Source organism: Sarcophilus harrisii, chromosome 3, assembly GCF_902635505.1.
Source record: "Sarcophilus harrisii chromosome 3, mSarHar1.11, whole genome shotgun sequence".
In the NCBI taxonomy this organism is placed as follows: Eukaryota; Metazoa; Chordata; class Mammalia; order Dasyuromorphia; family Dasyuridae; genus Sarcophilus; species Sarcophilus harrisii.
Genome location: NC_045428.1, coordinates 315,871,746 through 315,891,637, shown reverse-complemented (window position 1 = coordinate 315,891,637; position 19,892 = coordinate 315,871,746). Strand labels below are relative to the sequence as shown.

General features: G+C 32.3%; 1 protein-coding gene across 2 annotated transcripts in view; it reads right to left on the bottom strand.

The window, feature by feature from the left end:
- Positions 1–19,892, bottom strand: part of PLEKHB2 (pleckstrin homology domain containing B2) — a 41,407-nt gene that overhangs the window by 8,512 nt on the left and 13,003 nt on the right. For both annotated transcript variants that reach the window (XM_003763747.4, XM_031959848.1), the window contains exons 2-6: positions 10,162–10,206; positions 7,721–7,873; positions 5,563–5,665; positions 3,058–3,097; positions 1,578–1,667 (exon numbers count right to left, since the gene is read on the bottom strand). In XM_003763747.4, the coding sequence (XP_003763795.1) occupies positions 1,578–1,667; positions 3,058–3,097; positions 5,563–5,665; positions 7,721–7,873; positions 10,162–10,198 (423 nt within the window). In that variant the 5' untranslated portion in view covers positions 10,199–10,206. The remainder of the gene's footprint in view (positions 1–1,577; positions 1,668–3,057; positions 3,098–5,562; positions 5,666–7,720; positions 7,874–10,161; positions 10,207–19,892) is intronic.

Here is a 19,892-nt window from a genome sequence, read left to right as displayed (position 1 = left end):
TTAAGATTCCCCCTCCTAAGTTGTAGTTATCAAAATTTTAACAGTTAATATAAACATGCACAATGAAATGCAGTGTAAGTTTTTACTTTTAAAAAGCATTTATTAAAAAACTGAAAAAATGGTTCAAATCATTATTCTTAAATTGATTTTTTATTTTAAAATTTGAAAGTCAATATGACACAGAGGAAAGAACTCTGGAACTGGTATAGAGAGCTTAGCTTAGGTACTGATGCTAACCCTGTTAACTAGCTACCTGACCTTGCAAATTATTTAATATATCCTGGCCTCAATTTCTTAACCTATAAATGGAGGCATTTAGAATAGATGACCTCTTAAGTCATCTTTAATTCTTAAGCCAATCAATAAACATTTATTAAGCACCCATTTATGTCCCATGTCCTGTACAAAACTTACCTATTGAATATCTAGACTTGAGGCCTACCTATTTCTGGGACAAATGTCATAAGAGATCTCTTTAGAGTTAAGAGACCTAAAATTTAGTATTTTAAGGGGGCTAAAACATATCATCATAAGCAATAGCTACTATGGACTGTTCAGTATAGAGGAAAAAAATAGGAGATACAGGTTTCTTTTACTCAAACTAACTTCATCATTATTATTACTATTCTCAGTAGTTCTACTTTTGCCTAACCTATTATTAAATCAGTTGCTCATAGACCAATAATGGCTAAATTGCTAAATCAGCAGGCAAGGAGAATATACCTTAAAAGGCTATAGCTGCTAATAAGAGCAGTACAAGAACTTTGATCTATATAAGAACTATAGGTTAAAAATCAATTTTTTAAGTCTATCTATATGCTAATTGACTTACATTTGGTAAAGTCAATATATATATTTATACACACACACAATAATGACATTACTTGAATTCACAAGGCATTCAGCTCTTTTAAAACATTTCCTTAAAAATTCCAATTTGTACACAAGATTGATTTCAAATGGCCCCCTTCATGTACTCTATGTTCTAGCCCATCTAGTGTCTCTTGATACTCCCTGAAATAACTTTTCATCTCCAGTCTTTATGTCTTTAGACAGACTACCCTACAGATATGTAATGTCCTTTCTCATAATCTACCTCTTAGCTGTGGTCAAGGCTCAGCTCAAATACTGACTTCTCCCAAAATCCATCATGACTCCCCTAGTTTCTAGTGCTCATATTCTTACATATATTTGGCACAGTGCCTGGCACCCACTAGGCAAAGATAAATGCTTATTGAATAAAACTAATTAAGACTATCAGTCATATGAATACCATGCAAAACTTTTAGAAAATGCATGATTTTATCCACTTGAGCATTAATTCCACTGACAAATATTATAACTCCTAAATATTATATATTATAACTCTTAAATGTGGTCAAAAAAGAAGAAAAAAAATAAACACTATAAACTGCTAGGCAGCCTTCCCGTGCACAAAGCAACTTCTAAATTATCTAAATTTGAATAATCCAGTTATTCAAGTTTTGGTTCAATCCTAGGTTCTGTGATGATGTATTCAAAATGAAAATCCTTCCTTAATTAGGACTCTTCTTATTCTCTTAAACTTCCTTCCATACCTCAGGAGATGGCGTGGCATAAGCTGTATAAGGAGGTGGAGATGAAGCAACAGCAGTCTCATCATACATCACTTCCGAGCCAACATAGGCCTAGATAATAGGAAAGGATAAAAAAAATTATTTTGAGAGTGTGAAAAACTGGTTTAAAGTGTACTGTGTACATACTTTGTTATCTTGAACATAGAAAATGAAAATCAGACTCATTCATAAGTAAGAAATATAAATAGGCTCAGTGAAATAAGCAGAAGGCAAAAACAAAAAGAATCAAACTTGTGATATGAAAGAAACTGACTAGTAGCATCTGTAAATCTTTATGGCATCATCTAGAACAGTATCATGTTCATATGAATAAAGATTAAGGCCAAAAACTTTCAAAAAAGACTCCCCCAAAATCAAAAGTTTATAAAACTATTCTTAAAAGCCTTTTATGAAATCATAATCACATTTTTTGCTGTCAAAATTTGCCAGTGACAAAAGCTGAAATCTAAAAAAACTTAGCACTCCTTAGTATTTTGTTCCCGAGTATACAGAGACATTACAGGGATATAGATACTGTAGTTCATTACCGCAACATGCCTTTCAAATATACTCCATTTAACTGCTCTCTAGTTTAAAAAAAAATACAATGGACTTTCCCCATCTTGATTTCATTTTGGTACACACATACATACCACATTCACTTACAAATTACATTAAAATGAACCATAGTAGACTCCTAGCACTTACTACAGAAATAATGCTAATCCAGTCCAAAATTGGGTTTGACATGGGAAAAGGTCTGAGCGTGTTACAAGAGAACAAGTCAGAAAAACAATTTTTAAAAATTTTCTTTACTTCAGCTTTTACAATGTTTATTCCTATGTGTATATTTCACATTTTGTTTTATCTGAGAAACCAAAGGTTTCACATACTATGTGACTTAATTTTTAGGCTGTAAAATCCAGAAATAATGAAGCCATTTGTTTAAAAAAAAAAAAAGATTAAAAATAAGAGATTTTGATATACTAATATATCAATTATATACCTTCAAGATCATATTGTTATTTCAGAATTTCAAGATGTATACATGAAAACCTGAATACATGTTATCTTGCTGGCACATTTTGTACTTCAGACCAAAACAAAGCGTAATACAAAGGGCTACTTATTATACTGTGTAAAAAATAATGTCCTATGACCCATAGTATATCTATAAGAAAGCGTAAAGTAAAACCAAACTACCTGGTAGTAGCCACAGTTTAGTTAGCTTCCTCTCAATATGTAATTCACTTTCATTGTTTTCATCTACCTAATCATGCAGCCAAGTAAAGCAATATGGGAGATACAATGAAGCAGCCCATATTACCATTCTCATTTCCCTTGTCCAAACTTCCCCACCTTGGGTGCAGTTAAGTTATTTAACCAATCACATATATTTAATAATGACAAAGTCTGTCTGACCATAAAAGATTTAATGTATATACCAAACCTGAAAACTTACAGTATTTGTCCTGGCATCCTGGAGTGCAAATTTCCAGGCCCTGGAGGAAAGAAAAAAGATTTTACTTTTTACTTAAGGGTAAGTCATCCTTATCTATTCAAAGGGTTGCTAACAATTAAAATCTCTTACAGATGTCCACTTTATAGATTTAACCTTGTTAGTTCTTCATACCATACTCAATAGAGAAATGTGGAAAAGGAGAGAAGGGAAGATTATTAAGAAGGTAGAGCAAGGGAGAAATCAGTCATAGGGAAATAAATTCTACATTGTACATAAATAAAGTTCCTTTTATGGTAAAAAAAGACTGAGAATTTCAGACAATACAAAATACTAAAGGAAACAGTTTCAGAGAAATCTGGAAAGACTTGTATGAACTGATACAGAGTAAAGTAAACAGAACCAGAAGAACAGTTAATACAATGACAACAATTTTGCAAAGATAAGACCTCTGATCTGTACAATAACCAACCATGAGTCTAGCAAAATAATGATGAAACCTACAAACCCAATTCCTGATAGAGAAGTAACTTAGGAGTGAAGAATGATAGATAATTAGATAAAGAAATAGATAAATATTTACAAGTAGCCAAAATAGAAATTTCTTTTGTTTTGACTATACATATTTATAATAGGAGTTTTGTTTTTCTCAATTTGAGGGTATGGTGGTAGAGGGAGTAAAGGTGTATGAGAAGGTAAATTTTTTCTAATTGAAAAAAAAATATTTAATTTAAAAGATATGGGACAAATGGGGCACAAATTTAAGCTTAAAAAAAAGAAAATCTTTAGAAATAATTCAAAAATAGAACAGAATTCTTTGGATGATAATTATCCTAATTATATGAATTATATATATGATCTATAAGCAAAGGATGAATTGGATAAACCACTTGTCAGATAAGATATATAAAAATAATTTCTCTTCAGATATGAATTAGACTGGGTGGTCTTAAAGTTCCCTTATATTTTTGGCATCCTGTGAATCTTTGAATGCGAGTTCAAATTCACTACCAGTCAGTTTTACATTTTATATTCCTTATTTTCACCAAGATTATCCTGCAAACAGGCAGTGCAAAGCACAGGCTTTTGGTGACCATGCATCAAGTGTCATTTTTAGAGGTAGATTTTTAAACTAGACATAATCATTCTATTCAACTGTGCTGTTTTAGTATAAATTCCAGCATCATAACACTAAACTATATTAATCACCTTTTAAAGACTGCCAGGAAGTTTTTCCATTCACTTCTCGAACCAACACAGACAAGAGTATGCCCTTAGAAATTCCATGTTTACATTATAATAACTCAAGACTTGCAATAACTGAAATCCAAAATAAATTCAAAGAATAGTCAATCAACATTGTAAAATTTTTGTGTGCTGAGAGTGAAAGGATATGCAATAAAGATATTCTGATATACATTGATACATGTGGATCATGTGAAATTGTCCCATTAAGGGCAAGAATATAATTTTAGATACAATATAATACAACAACCTCAGATGTTGTATATCCGTTTACTGAAGCCAGAACCAACTTATAACAATGGAATAGATAAAAAATATACCTATTATCTCCAGATGAACAGGGAAATGACCAAAGAAACAATCAAGCAACAAACATATTATTATTTTGTATAATAAGAATTAGATCTATACAAACAAAATTGAAACTATTTCTGCCTTCAAAGAGCTTGTATCCAGTTAAGGAAAATAACACGGTCAAACAATTAAACTTAAAATAAAGTGAACTAGAAGAATGTCTATTTTATTTTGAAGAAAACAGGATGTATCAGGACTTTAAGACCCAGTCAGAGGTGTGCTTCACTAACAGCACTTAAGATAGTTGTGAAGGAGAATGGATAAGAGCTGGGAAAGACCTGAAGCAAGCAGTTCACTTAGAAGGTTGCAGCATTTGGCCAAGGATGAAGGCATGAACAAGGACAGTGGCTACAGGTGAGGGAAGGAGGCTGCATAACTGCATAACTCAATAAATGGAAGAACAGTACTGCTTTCAAACTGGAAGAAGGAAGCTAAGAAGCAAAAGACTAAATAATATAAATGTTAATACTCTATTCATATTTTCAAAAAGATCACAGGGTTTCCATGGTTTTTTTTCTTAAAAAGAGAAATATGGAAATAACCAAAAAACAAGCAGACTTTAAGAACATTTAACTCAGCTGGCTAACTAATTTGGATTCAAGATAAAATATTAATCAAACTGAAGAAGAAAATATAAAGCAATTGTACAGTTGCTAAGTGAAGTTATTCTCATTTCAAAGCAACATTACCAAGGAAGCTCAGGAGAATCAGAAAACAGAATCATAATAATTAGAGAACTATTAAAGTTTCCCTCATCTATTCTCCTAGAGTCATTTACTCTACACCCAGAAGGGAAACACTCCTCCCACTCTCCCTAATTCCACCCACTCAACAACATAAAACTTTAATTGAAAATCAAATCAGAAAATATTCTTTCAAATCAGACATGCAAAAGAGAACAACACTTACAAGCAATCATCTTCACTTTCGGCACAAAGATTGATAGTTTTTCCATCTCGGCAAACAATCTGCAGTATACGGTCTCTTGGCTTGCCTTCAGGTGGATGAAAATCTATGGAAAAAGATTAGAAAGAGTTTAGAAGAATGAGAGACTAAGTAAAACAAAAAATATATATTACAGAATACTAAGTCACATATTAAACACATCCTCTCAAATCAGAGAATAAGCCTGAATAAAATAAATAATGTGTTTTCTGAGAGATTTAAGGCAGAAATGACATTAAAGAAAAGTTCCTTTTTTAGCAAATATGGAGACTTCTTCAAAAGGGAACGACCAAGAGGCAACCACTCAGTCAGTACATAAATCAATAAAGGTAATGCCCCATTTAAAAAAAAAAAAAAAACACACCTCATTACCAAAGTTGCCTCCAACTGTATACAAGAGAAAAATAACACTATGCTTACATTGAAAGGAACCAAGGTTAAAAATATAGTTAAGCACTAAAATATATGTAAAGTGAACAAGTCTTTTCTATTTAAATGAACAAGTCCTTTCTATTTCCATAATCAAACAAACAGAAGTTAAAATTTTCATTCTCATTCAATTTCTTTCAGGGAAATAAAATTTCAATTTCTTTCAATTGAATTTCAATACTTTTCTAAGGAATACTATTTCCATACAAAGGGATGGTATAGAATTAACACTGGTTTTCTGTATCCAAATTCAAGGTATATTCAAAGTATTATATAAAATGAGCTAAATGAACTTTTATCTAGCAGCAAGTATGAAAGAAGAGGATAAACTGCTTTAATAAGAATGAGAATCCAGACCATGAAATACAGCAGAAATAGAACTTGAGTTCAAATTCCATCTCTGACAAGACTATGAAAGCATGGACTCAAGTTTTTTAGGCTTATCCCATTATTTGTCAAATAAGAAAGAGACCTGGACTAGATAGTCTAAGATCCCTTCTAATTAATTCAACAAATCTGTTCCTATAAACATTTTTTAATCAAAATATATAAACAATCAGATTTTAAATAACAGTATTTGTAGGTTCATAAAGTTATAATTCAAACATGGATGGCGGAAGACAGAATGGCAAATTGACATAAACACCAAACCGTAACTAAAAATCTAGGGTATTGGGTAAAAGAATAAAATTAGTTTAAATATCTCTTCAATTTCTAAGACTCAATGATGCTATCTAAAATGTTACATAGATGTAAAGAATATTAGATTTAAATGTCAGGAAACCCAGGTTCAAGGTCTTCCTCTAAACATGTAGGGCTATGTGATCATGAGCAGATCATTTCCTCTCTCTCAGTTTCAGTTTCTCATGTGTGAAATGAGGCTATTACTTCTTGTACTATCTACTACTTCATTGGGGATCACACTTCAGTCATCATGTTTTAATGAAAACTAAGCACTTTGTTATGTACTCGGCACTGTAAGAAATTAAATTACGCTATCACAGAAGCTGCTTTCTGCCCTTTTGGGGTTTATAATTACTTTTCCTTAAGAGTTCAAACATTTAATTTTCTCAGCTTGTATTTTTTGAGATTTGGGACAGATTTGTTTAGACCTTTTTTTCTATAAGACAAACTATTTTTGTAAACCTTAAAGCACTATATAAATGATAATCATTCTCATTATTCATAGCTCATTAGCTATTAATGAAAAATACATGAGTAAAATATAAAGTTTCAAAATTCCGAAATAATTTATTTTAAAACTACCTTAGGAAGCATGTTGAAATAAGAATATGTGGTGGTGGTGGTTTTTTTTTTTTTTTTTTTTTACCTCATTATAGTTAACTATCAAAAACTGGCTAAAATACACAACACTAAACTTTGAACACATAACAAAGTGAATAACTTGTACTTATTATTACAAAGTTTGGGGAGACCCTTCACAATCCAAACATATAAATCTATCTGGCAGAAATTCAAATTACACCATATATTGCCTATTGAAAAGCTCCTATCACATGGAATCCAAAGATTAAATATCAAGACTTCCAATAGGACTCATATAAAGAGTTTTATTTCAATCCATTAACAAAGTACAAAGTGGTCAAAGTAAATACAGAAATGTCTCCTAGACTAGTCAAGTAAAGTAAATAGAAGAAAAGGACTTAATTTGCATGAAGCATAATTTTATTACCGCGGCATTCATTTCCCATTCGGATGTTGATGCAGTCCACCAGCATGTGAATCTTATCTTCTACACTCTGCCTGGTCTGGTCATCATAATAGATTAGGTGGCCATCTGACCACAGATCAAACCAGTTTTTTTTCCACCGCTTCAAAATTGTGCCTGAATGAAATAATAAGTGTTATTTAGATTCAAAGCTATATCAGCTTATTCTCTGATTTAACAATACAGTAATATAAACAAAAGAAATTATCCTATTTGGCTCTTTGGGGAAGGCTATGAGGGTACTTTCACTAGGCAATCAAAAAATAAAATAAAATAGTACACAGTAAAATAAAAATTTTCAGTTATGGCAATGTCCTATGCACTATTTTACATATAATGCACACTAAAATACTGTCCATTCACTGCATAATTAAAAGTAAGTTAAGCACAGAATATTACATGTCAATTTGAGCTAAAAAAAAGCCTATCTCCCATTTAATTCTCTGTACTCAACTGCTCATGGTGATTACAATAGGTTGGCTCAGCCCCCTTAAAAGATTACATTTTAGGTCTCTTAGTCCTCAAAAGATATCTGTCCCAGAAACAGCCATTTCCCCCTTTTCCCCTTTTCAAAACATTTCTACATACTTGCTTTACCTGATAAGACACATCTGGGAAACAGAGAGCAGCACTTAACCTGGAACTAGAAGTCTTGGGTTCAAGTTGTGACTGGTGAGTTCTGTGATTATGAGCAGGAACCTCAATTGTACTATGTCCACTTTGTTGTGCATTCTAAATTACTTATCTTGTCTCTGTCACAGGGTTGGGTTGTTCAGAGGAGAGTCCTCTGAAAACCTAAATGCCCTACATAAATTGCCTAATATTCCTAACTACTATGATGTGTAACATCATATGGCTTTAGGTTTAATGTAAAGAAGAATAGGGCTATCTAATCATATAATTTAGTATTTGAAGTAATCTTAGAGTTCAATTAGTCTAACCTTCTCATTTTACAGAAAAGATAATTGGTGTTAGAAAGTCAGGCGTTAAAAAGAAAAAAAAAGTAAGGTGTTCTTTCCACCACAAAACAAAGTAGTGGAAAATATTCATAAGGGAGATGCTGCTTCATTAAGTAAAAAGTAGGTAGATATCCTAAGAGTTGTATTCTATACTATGTTCAAAGTATCACAAAGTTAGAAAAGACCTTAAATAAGCATCATCTGGTCTAGTCCCATTTTCAGGTACTTCAAATATAAGCAACCCACGCTAATCCAATTAATGCTTTAGCTGAATTCAGAATCTGATTTTAACTCTGAAAAATACAATTTGTTGTTACATGCAGTCTTTTGGGTGGATATAATAAATATTCTTTAGGTTCCTTCTATGTGTCAGGCACTAACCTAAGCATAGAAGATACTAATTCTTTTAAATAGATTCTACCTTCAGGGAGCTTAAAATCTAACAGAGGAAGACAATATACAAAAGAAAGCTGAAAGCTCTCCCTCCTTTATTGCCCAAACTCCAGAATATCATGATATTGTGACAATGATGGTGGAGTGTACACCAAGCAGAGTAGCTGATGGCAAATTAAGAGACTGCAGTGATTTGGGGCCTAAAGAATGAGATGTGAAAACCAAAGGTGAAGTAATCTCCAAGATGATGAACTTAAACCAAATAGAGCAGCTAACAGAAAAGGAATAAACTCACAAATAACTAAGGCAATCTTCTATCTCTTAACCCTAGTAATAATGGCTAGGCAGTGTACTAGTAGAGATGCATTTTATTTCAAACTATAAGCCAAGAGGGAAGTAGTGAAAACACGAAAAATACAGCTAAGACTGTCTTGAAAGACAATTTAAGTGAGAAATCAGATTTGTTCAACAAGATTCTTTGAGGACTAAGTTTTAGAACAGAATAGAGGTTTTGTTTTTGGATAAACTCACTGAACTCATTGTTCAATTCAACAAACATAATCTACTAGGTGGAAAGCCTCCTACTAAAACTCTAGGAAAGATATAAGATTTTAGATAAGATCTGGTCCCAGTCCTTTATGGAATTTAATTTTTTGTCATTATGTCTAATACTCAGATAACTCAGAATTGGGTTGTTTTCATCTCCACAAACAGTTTAAACAATGCCCACATCCAAACTGGGCCAGTTCACATAAACTATGAAACTAGTTTTCTGAGGAAAGAAGTCAAACAAAATTGTTAAGACATACATAACCTGCCCATAATCAGTAAATGTTGAAACTAAAATTCAACCCAGATATTTTTATTCCAATTGTTTGTTGTTATTGTTTTCATTATACCATGAGCTCTGGGAACTATGAAAATTCTTCCTCAAGAAAAATTAAGAACCTGTTTATAAAGTTCTATGTTTCTTTTGAAAAGTCCGTTTCACAATAGAAGTATTTATTCTAGAATTTATTAAAGTATAAAAAAAAAATTAAACCCATTACTCACTTTGTCGAAGCAACCAACCACTCTTCACAAATGCCATCCTTTCACCTTAGGAAAAAAAAGACAGGATTAGAAATTTTGCACTCTAAACATGAGAATGATGACATATTTTTAGTTTTTATTAAAATCACAAATGGGATGAGATTTTTTTTTAATCACTTTCAATCTAATTTAAGAAGCATTTATTTACTAAATGTTTCTTACATGCCACATTTTATGCTCTCTCTTCAAGTGCTAAGCTTGCCTTATTAGTCATAATCAAATAGTCATACTTACTAATAAGCAAATCTAACTATATTGAAGCCCAGGAGAGGGACTGGAACTAGATAAAAAGATCTGGGAGTCATCTATATAAAAATAACAATTAAATCCATAAGCAACGATGAGGTAAACAAACAGAACATGAGATTCTAGTGTATTTCTATTCACCATTAGTCACTAATTCTTATACTTTATAAACAGGTGATAAAAATAAAGTTTTCCCTTTAATGGTTTTTCTTAAAAATGCAATTAATCTACCTCCTTCATTTACTAATAAAATTTATTCTCACTACTATGACAGAAAAGGATCAAGCAACCCATTTTTCAAGGGTATTGAAGCACAAAGCTTAAATAGTCTGCATAGTCCAATTGATCAAACACTGAGTCAAAAAGCCAGTCATGGTTATAGGAAAAAAATGCTCTAAATCACTATTGATTAGAGAAATGTAAATTAAAACAACTCTGAGGTACCATCTCATACCTTCAGATTGGCTAATATGACAGAAAAGATAAATGATAAATGTGGAGGGGATGTAGGAAAACTGGGACACTAATGCATAACTGGTGGAATTGTAAACTGATCTAACCATTCTGAAGAGCAACGTGGAACTAAACCCAAAAGACTATAAAACTGTCCATATTCTCTCATGGAGCAATACCACTAGTAAGTCTGTATTCCAAAGAGATTATAAGAGATGGACAAAGACTCACATGTACAAAAATATTTATAGCAGTTCTCTCTATATTGGCAAAGAATTGAAAATTGAAGGGATGTCCATAAATTCAGGACCAGCTGAACAAATTGTAGTATATGAATGTAATGGAATACTATTGTTCTATAAGAAATGATGAGCAGATGGATTTCAGAAAGCCTGGACTTACATGAACTGATATTAAGTGAAGTGTGCAGAATCAAAAAAACACTGTACAAACTAACAGCAACATTGTGCAATGATAAACTTTTGACAAATTTTGCTTTTCTCAGCAATAAAATGATCTAAGACAATTCAAAAAGACACATGATGGAAAATGCTATCCACATCCAGAGAAAAGAACTATGGAGTCTGAATGCAGAATGAAGTACACTATTTTCACTTTTTTGTTGTATTTTTCTTTCTCATGACTTTTTCCCTTTGGTTCTGCTTCTTCTCTCACAACATGACCAATGTGGTTGTACATGCACAATCCATATCATATTGATTGCCATCTTGGGGAATGAGGAAGAGAGGGGCAAAAAAAAAAGAAAATTAAGATATAAAAATAAATGTTGAAAACTAATAAATAAATTGAAAACAAACAAACAAATGGTCTGAATAGTAATTTAAGCATAAAGATGAAAGTGGATCCAGATAGGAAAAATATAGTCCCCAAATCCCCAATCCAGCTATTCACACATTAGAAACACCTGTTCTCTGAAAGCTTTCCTATTCTCAAGGATTCAGAAACATAACTCCCAAATATGTATATACTTAATAGCACCCAATTAAAGTCATATCTTATAACTGGCTTGGGTTCTAGCTGACAAAAGCAATCACTTCAGAACAAAAACTGCCACTCCGTTCCTGGTGGTAATATTTTAACAAATGACTGGAAAGATGCCAGCTTCATTTTCTATCAGCATCATGCAAATAGTCAAATGTTTTTAAACTGACAGAGACATAAACTCAATATGGCATTGGAAAAATTAAAGTTGTATTCACAGTGCCTTATGGCTTAGCCACTAAAGGTTTTTAAATTAAATTGAACCAGCAGTTTTGTTGATAATATATATCCTAACTGCTGACTTTGTTTAAAAAATGCATTGGTTTTCCTACAATTGATGTTTCATAAATACATAGTAATTAGAAAATATTTATCAGGTATCACGAAAATTGGGTAATATCAATACTATCTGTGCTATATCCATGTTATCGCACAATAAAAAATGATGACTAATTGTATTTTCCAAGAGAGTACAAAATCAACACCCTATTCATCTTAAATTCCCAAGATTAATTTATAAATAAAAATGTCTTTTCACATGTCTCAGTTTTAGTCCAACCTGAAAAATAGGGATAAGACTAATTTTCTCAAGTTCTGCTTTTAGCTCTATCAAATTACTATTACTTCCAATTCATTTCTCTTTACCCTCCTATTGATGGAAATAAAATCATGAGATAAAAGATAAAGAAAAGAGAGGGGGACATATTCCTTTTGCACCAACTTCTATAGAAGCTACAGTAAGTATTTTGTCAACTCATTTTCTAAAGAGCCTTTTCTGTATGAGATTGTGATTTTTGTTAACATACAATTTCTGTTTTCTGTGTCACAGGGGTTAACTACTGTATCTCTCTCTTTTTTTTTTTTTTTTTTTTTTTTTTTTTTTAATAGCCTTTAATTTACAGGATATATATACATGGGTAACTTTACAGCATTAACAATTGCCAAACCTCTTGTTCCAATTTTTCACCTCTTACCCCACCCCCCCCACCCCCTCCCCTAAATGGCAGGATGACCGGTAGATGTTAAATATATTAAAATATAACTTATACTGTATCTCTCTCTTAAATGTTATTACTTGACCAGCAACTACTGTAATAGCTATAACTTGTAAAACTAAAAAGAGGGAAAAAAAAAAAACCTGTCAGGAGAGAGCAATGTGTCTTACTGCAATTCAAGCTCCAAAGTGCAGTATGATCAAATGTGGTATTATGAAAAATGATTTCTTTTGCTTGAGGCTAGAACAAACTTAATAGCATGGTGCAGAAGAAGCTCAGGAATAATGAGGAGCTGACTCAATCCCAACACTGGCATAGTGAATATCAAATACCACTGGAAGATGTCCTTAAAATAGGCTCCCTCAGGACCAGAAGGCATAACTTCTACATAAAATATCTCAGAATAAAACTATTTCTCTGTCTCAAAGCCCAAAGGAAAATTGTTTCTGCAGATTTTCAACATCGTATTTAATAATAACACTTTGCTATCCACTCTATTTTTCCAATTTCAGATTCCCCAAATCAGCTCTAGCATCCTAACCATTGCATTAAAAAATAAATGTAAAAATCCACATATCGCAAATTGCATATGAAAATGTGTCTATCTTACCCTCTGCTAGAAGGCCTTTTCCATGCTAAAAATCTCATTTTTGGAAATGGCTTCTTTTCTCTTTTGGTTTATAATCAATTTTCTCTACAAAGCAGTAGTTATACAATTTTTAAAGCTATTTTTAAACTTGCATATTATCTTGAAAACTCTAGATTTATTATGATAAAAGTAAAGCAGTAATTTCAATTGAAACAATACACAGTATCTAAGTTATATTTTAATATATTTAACATCTACTGGTCATCCTGCCATTTAGGGGAGGGGGTGGGGGGGGGGGGGGGGGGGGGGAAAAAAAAAAAAAGAGGGGAAAAAAAAAATAAAAAAAAAAAAAAAAAAAAAAAAAAAAAAAAAAAAAAAAAAAAAAAAAAAAAAAAAAAAGAAACAATACACAGAAAAACAAATTAGTTAAAATCCAGGATTACACATTTGCTTTGTAAAGCAAATAAACATCACATAATGCTAACAGAAAAACAAAATAGAATTCTTTAATTCATATTTTGTAGCTATCTGCTTCAGCAAGGAGAATGATCTTCAACCTAAAAAGAATAGAACAAAACACACAGATAATTAAAACCCAAGGTTGAAAAGGAATAAAATTAATGAATTTTAAATGTTACTAAGGTCTTACTATATTTATAATCCTGGATCCATGTGCTGCCCCCCCCCCCTAAAAAAAAAGCCTTTCTTTTCTTAGTTTCTTCCTGTTTTCTTTTTACTGACCCATAGATGAGTTTGCAACTATGGCTAGCCAACTCTTGTCTATATGGGGACATTAAATTATAGGTTCCTTTTCAAAAAGATTTATTTTATTTTGGCAAAATTGTTGTGAGGTATATCTCTCAACCTTATTAAATCTGTTTCCCAAACTCTAAGCTCCACTCAGTCAGCAGTTCCTGAATAAGAAAAAAAATGTGAAAAATAATATTTGAAAGGTTTTATAATTGTGAAGATGACTAGAGATTTAGCTTCGGGAGACAAGAACTTCAGCAGAGTAAGAAAAAAAAAATGACCCCAAGAGCAACAGGATTCAGAGGAGAAAAAGAATAAAAATGAAGTTGAAAGAGCATGAGAACAGAAGTTAGGTCTGACTATCAAGATGCTAATATGGCAAAATGGTACTAATTAGGTGAAAGTTCTCGAGAGAATTGGCCAGAGAAACTATTAGAACAAAAGATTGAGGAATACTTCCAGGAGCCAGGAACAATAAGACAGTATTTCCAGGACCTACATAAAATGTATAATGTTTCTTTTTCTGTCTTAGCCAAAAAAGTTATTAGCATAGGCTGATCTCCCTCCTAGAAGAGAAGGTAAAGGGAACTCAAAGAATGCCTCTCTACAAAATCCAAGTTATCAAGAAGAACGAAGTATTCTTTTAAGAAAAAAAAAAAAAAAGTCAGTTAATTGGTTCTTACCAAAAAGGAGGGAACTGACTCCTTGAAAAGGAAGTAACTACTTACTGTCCAATAAAGATGTGGATGCAAGATGATATGTCAATTAGAAAAGATCAAAGGGGGGAGGGGGAATTTTTTGAATGATGGTATAATTAATGCAAAAGAATATTGAGGCAGCTACTGTAAACTAATAATAAAGAGAAGATTCTACACCTTTTCAAGGCAAGTATCCAAGACATAATAACTAGAATCTCACAAGATTTTTCAAAGCAGATAACTGCTACCAACTTTTGGTGACTCATATGTACAGAACTTGTAAGATCTCTAAAAAGCACTGACAGCTTATGAAGACATGGGGGGAAAAACCTGAAGACTTATTAAGCACAGATGATCCTTTAATCATTGTTGTCAAAAGAAAGTAACAGAAGACAAGATAAGAATTGAAAAATGAACAACTAGTGCTTACCCTTTGATCCGGCAGTGTCTCGGGCCTGTATCCCAAAGAAATCATAGAAAAGAGGAAAGGATCCCCATGTGCAAAAATGTTTGTGGCAGCCCTTTTTGTAGTGGTAAGAAACTAAAAATTGAGTGGATGCCTATCAGTTGAAGGATGGCTGTCTAAGTTATGGTATATAAATGTTACAGAATGATTTCAGAAAGGAGAGAGATTTACATGAACTGATGCTAAGTGAAATGAGCAGAACCAGAACATTATATATGACAACAGAAAGATTATATGATGATCAATTCTGATGAACATGGTTCTTCTAAATAATGAGGTAATACAAGGCAATTCCAATAGACTTCTGATGGAAAATACCAATAATATTCAGAAAGAGAACTATGGAGGACTGAATGTGAATTGAAGCATTTTGTTTGTTTTTTCTTTCCCATTTTCCCCACTTTGGTCTGATTTTTCCTTGTACAACTTGACAGATAAGGAAATATGTTAAAAAGATTGCCCATATTTAACCTCTATCAGATTGCTTGCTGTCTTGGGGAGAAAGGGGAGGTAAAGGAGAGAGGGAGAAATAGTTTTACGAAAATGTATTTTGAAAACCAACTTTACATGTATTTGGAAAAATAGAATATTATTTTTTAAGAAGTGAACAGCCAGCTGAAGAAGCTGGTAAATGAAAATCAAATCTGGCTTTCTGGATTAAAGTTTAAAATGAGATGACAAGTTCCTGTCCGTCACCTACAGAAACTGATATGAATATAATCTGCAAATCTAATCAAAAAGGGTTTGAATTGCAAAGGAATGAAACCTGCCAATACATGTATCCACCAGACCAGATAACATAAGAGATATAGCAGCTATCAGATAAGGATATCATTACACACATAATCTCTCTCTCTTCCTCTCTCACTTTTCCCTTTCTCTTTTCCTCCAACAAAACAAAAATATTTTTAAAAGGAGAAAGACAGCAACAAAACTCATGGCCTCTGAAATCTATACACAAATAGCTAAAGTATAGGAATAACTGATTTGATCATATAGGATAAGAATCAAGATTGGAATGACAAGAGAAATAAAATAGAAATGTTAAATATTGGGAGAAACAAAAATAATGTTGTCACTAACATACTCAACAAACCACTTGAATAAAGCACCTTGGTGCAATGATGTATGTAGTAGCTAGAATTCAATAGATTTTAAAGGGTTTTCAGATTTAAAATTTAAGATTTTTATTTTTAAATGTGCTGGTTTATATTTATAAATACATAAAAAATATGATGTTTCACCAAGATCACTGAAGTATCACAAACATTACACAACCAGAATACAACAAACATACATTACATAATGCTATGTGTATTTGAATTTGTTTTTTCACCACTGGTCTCTGACACTCTAGATTTGCAGATGTTTCATCGAAATCTTGATGCTTTCTCATCTCTTCAAATATATATTAATTTTATTCAATTATCCATAATGAATGTTTAGCATTAAAAAAATAAACCCTTATAGTTCATGAATTATTTTACAAAAAACGTCCAAGATAGACTGAAAATATTATATAATTAAGATAATAATTATCTACTATTAAACAAATTTGATAAGACATCAACCCTTTAGTCAAATTATTAGTTTTGAACAAATTCTGACAGTTCTTTGCATTGGTTGAAAACACACGTAAAGGTAGCCAATTTTGCTGCTTGCTTATTCTGCCATTAATTTTTTTTTTTTGGGGGGGGGGGGGAAGACAGGGAAGGATAGAGAATAGAACTCCAAGGTTTTTCAGAACTTAAGTTTGGCTTAATTATCATGGCAGATGTAGTACTTATTCTGGTTGTCATTGCAAATAATGTACTTTAGACTAGTTATTTATTTGCCTGCTTATTTATTAGATTCAAACTGTATTCTAAATCATATCTGATATCCTTCTTCAATAAGTATTAATTTAAGAGAAGCACCGAATACAGAAATATTTAACCTGGATCCCCAAGGGATCTAAGGATAGATTTCTAGGGAACATGTGAACTTGGATGCCCCCCCCCCAAAAAAAAAAAAAAAAACCCTCTAACCTACTTTAAAAAAACTTCACTAACCTACAACTGAAATTTAGCATTTCCTTTAATTTTTTTGCTGTGTGACCCTGGGCAAGTCACTTAACCTCAATTGTCTCAGCAAAACATATATATATATATATATAAATTACAAGTCTGCCAAAAGGTCACAGGAAACCAAAAAAAACTTGGTTAAGCACCAAAAGTCTAATATATCATGACTGAATTAGAAAGAAAAGGGTTAAAGGCTTCAGAAAATAAATGAAAAGAGCATGACACAATTATGGAACTAAAGAAGTAAATCATATGACAATTTAGTGGGATTGGAGAAACCAGAAGGCCTGACTTTCAATGTTCAGTGATCCAAGGCAATCACAATAAACTTTGCCATCCACATCCAGAGAGAGAACGCTGGAAACTTAATATAAATCAACACAAGCTATGTTCATTTTTTTTCTTTTTCTTGTTTTTTTCTCTCGTGATTTTTCCCTTTTGTTCTTATTTTTCTCTCCCAACAGGATTCATAAGGAAACGTAGGTTTTTTTTAATGACTGTATGTATACAGTTTTTGGTTTTTTTTTTAAGTTTTTACATGCCATTGAGGAAAATGAAAATTAAAAAAAAAGATTATCACATATCAGGATTGCTTAAAAGAAAATATGCCTGTACTACTAAGTACCTATTTTTTCTTGAAAAAGCATTAATTTTACATACCTGCACAATGAAAAGGCACTTGCAGCTCAAAAGAATGAAAAGAGACTAAGGGATCAAGTCTATCTATTACTTTCAGGCAGGATTGTGAGCAAACCAATCCTTAAACACTCTTTCCTTACATACTTTTAAGAAAATATATCTCACAACCTTTCTTCAAACTACATTTCAGCATCTCAAAGATGTTAAATTAGAAAGGATTTCTTTTTCTTTTATTACCATTTTAATACTTCCCTGTCTTGTTGTCAGTACAAATAAAAATAAGCTTTTTACCTTTCCCAATATGTTGTACCTTTTACTTAGATGAATGATCACTCAGTCCTGCCCTTCTTTAGTCTGTATTCTTAGAGACCACACTACAGATATCATTTCTGATCCTTTTCTCTGGAATTACAGGAAGGTTTATGTTCAACATCTCACTTCAAATACTTATTAGCTAATGGGGCCTGAAACCACTCACATAATTTCTCTGAGCCTTGGTTTCCTGATGTGACATCTTCGTCACAGGACTGTCATGAAAATCAAGCACAATCATGCATGTAAAGTACAATATAAACAGAAGCTATTTTATTAATCTCTGAAATGAAGTATTAAGTAAGCTTGCCTGTCACTTGTTAAGAACTACATGAAAACATACTTCCTACATAAATATCAGCTCTTAACTATGGGAAATGAGTGTGGACCACAACATATTATTTCCACTCTTTCTGTTGTTATTTGCTTGCATTTTTTATTTTCCCTCTCAGGTTTTTTTTTTTTTTTTTTACTTTCTAGATCCGATTGTTTTTGTGCAGCAAGATAACTATATAAATATTGTTATGTTGTATTTAACATATACTTTAACATTTAACATGTATTGGACTACCTGCCTTCTAGGGGAGGGGGTGAGGGAAGGAGGGGAAAAATTGGAACAGAAAGTTTTCCCAGGGTCAATGCTAAAAAATTATCCATGCATATGTTTTGAAAATAAAAAGCTATAATAAAAAAAAAATACATTATGTGTGTGTGTGTATATGTATGTGTGTATATATATATATATATATATATATATATATATATATATATCAGCTCTTATTTGCTCATACTCACCACATAAAACGGGCAAGGTTGCTAATTTTCTGTTCTTGGCATGTATCACACATAACCTCCAGTACTGCTTCTATGGACCTGGGACTATGTGGAACCCAGGACACCAGCATCCATCCTTCTGTCTGAAATCCATTTCCCATCAATCTCCATAGGAGCACAACCTACTTATTCGGAATGTGTTTACACTACTGGTCTCTCTCTGAATGACCCAGTAAGCAGGCAAGATGGACCCCACTCTGCTTTAAGGTCTCTCCTTCCTGCATGTTCCTTCCTAGCTATGTAGAACTTTTCAAAGAAGTATTAAGGTTCACAGTATTCAAGTGCCCTTCTCTACAATAGCTAATCCTGTCTTGGCTCTTTGTTTATATAGATTCCTGTCCTTTATCTTCCTTACAAGCTTAACTATAGTCCTGGATCCTGGGTCCTACTTTCAGCTTTGTAGATCAACTTGGGGTTTGGTGCTAACAGAAAGATGATCTTCAACTGTGAAGGACTTGGCTCTTTTCAACAAAAAAGTGATTCAAGGCAAATTCCAAAGATTTAAGATGAAGAGAGTCAGCCACATCCAGAGAGAGAGCTATGGAGACTGAATATAGATTAAAGCATAGTATTTTCACTTTTTTTGTTTGCTTTTTTTTTTCTTTCTCCTTTTCTTTCTCTTTTGATCTGATTTTTCTTACACGG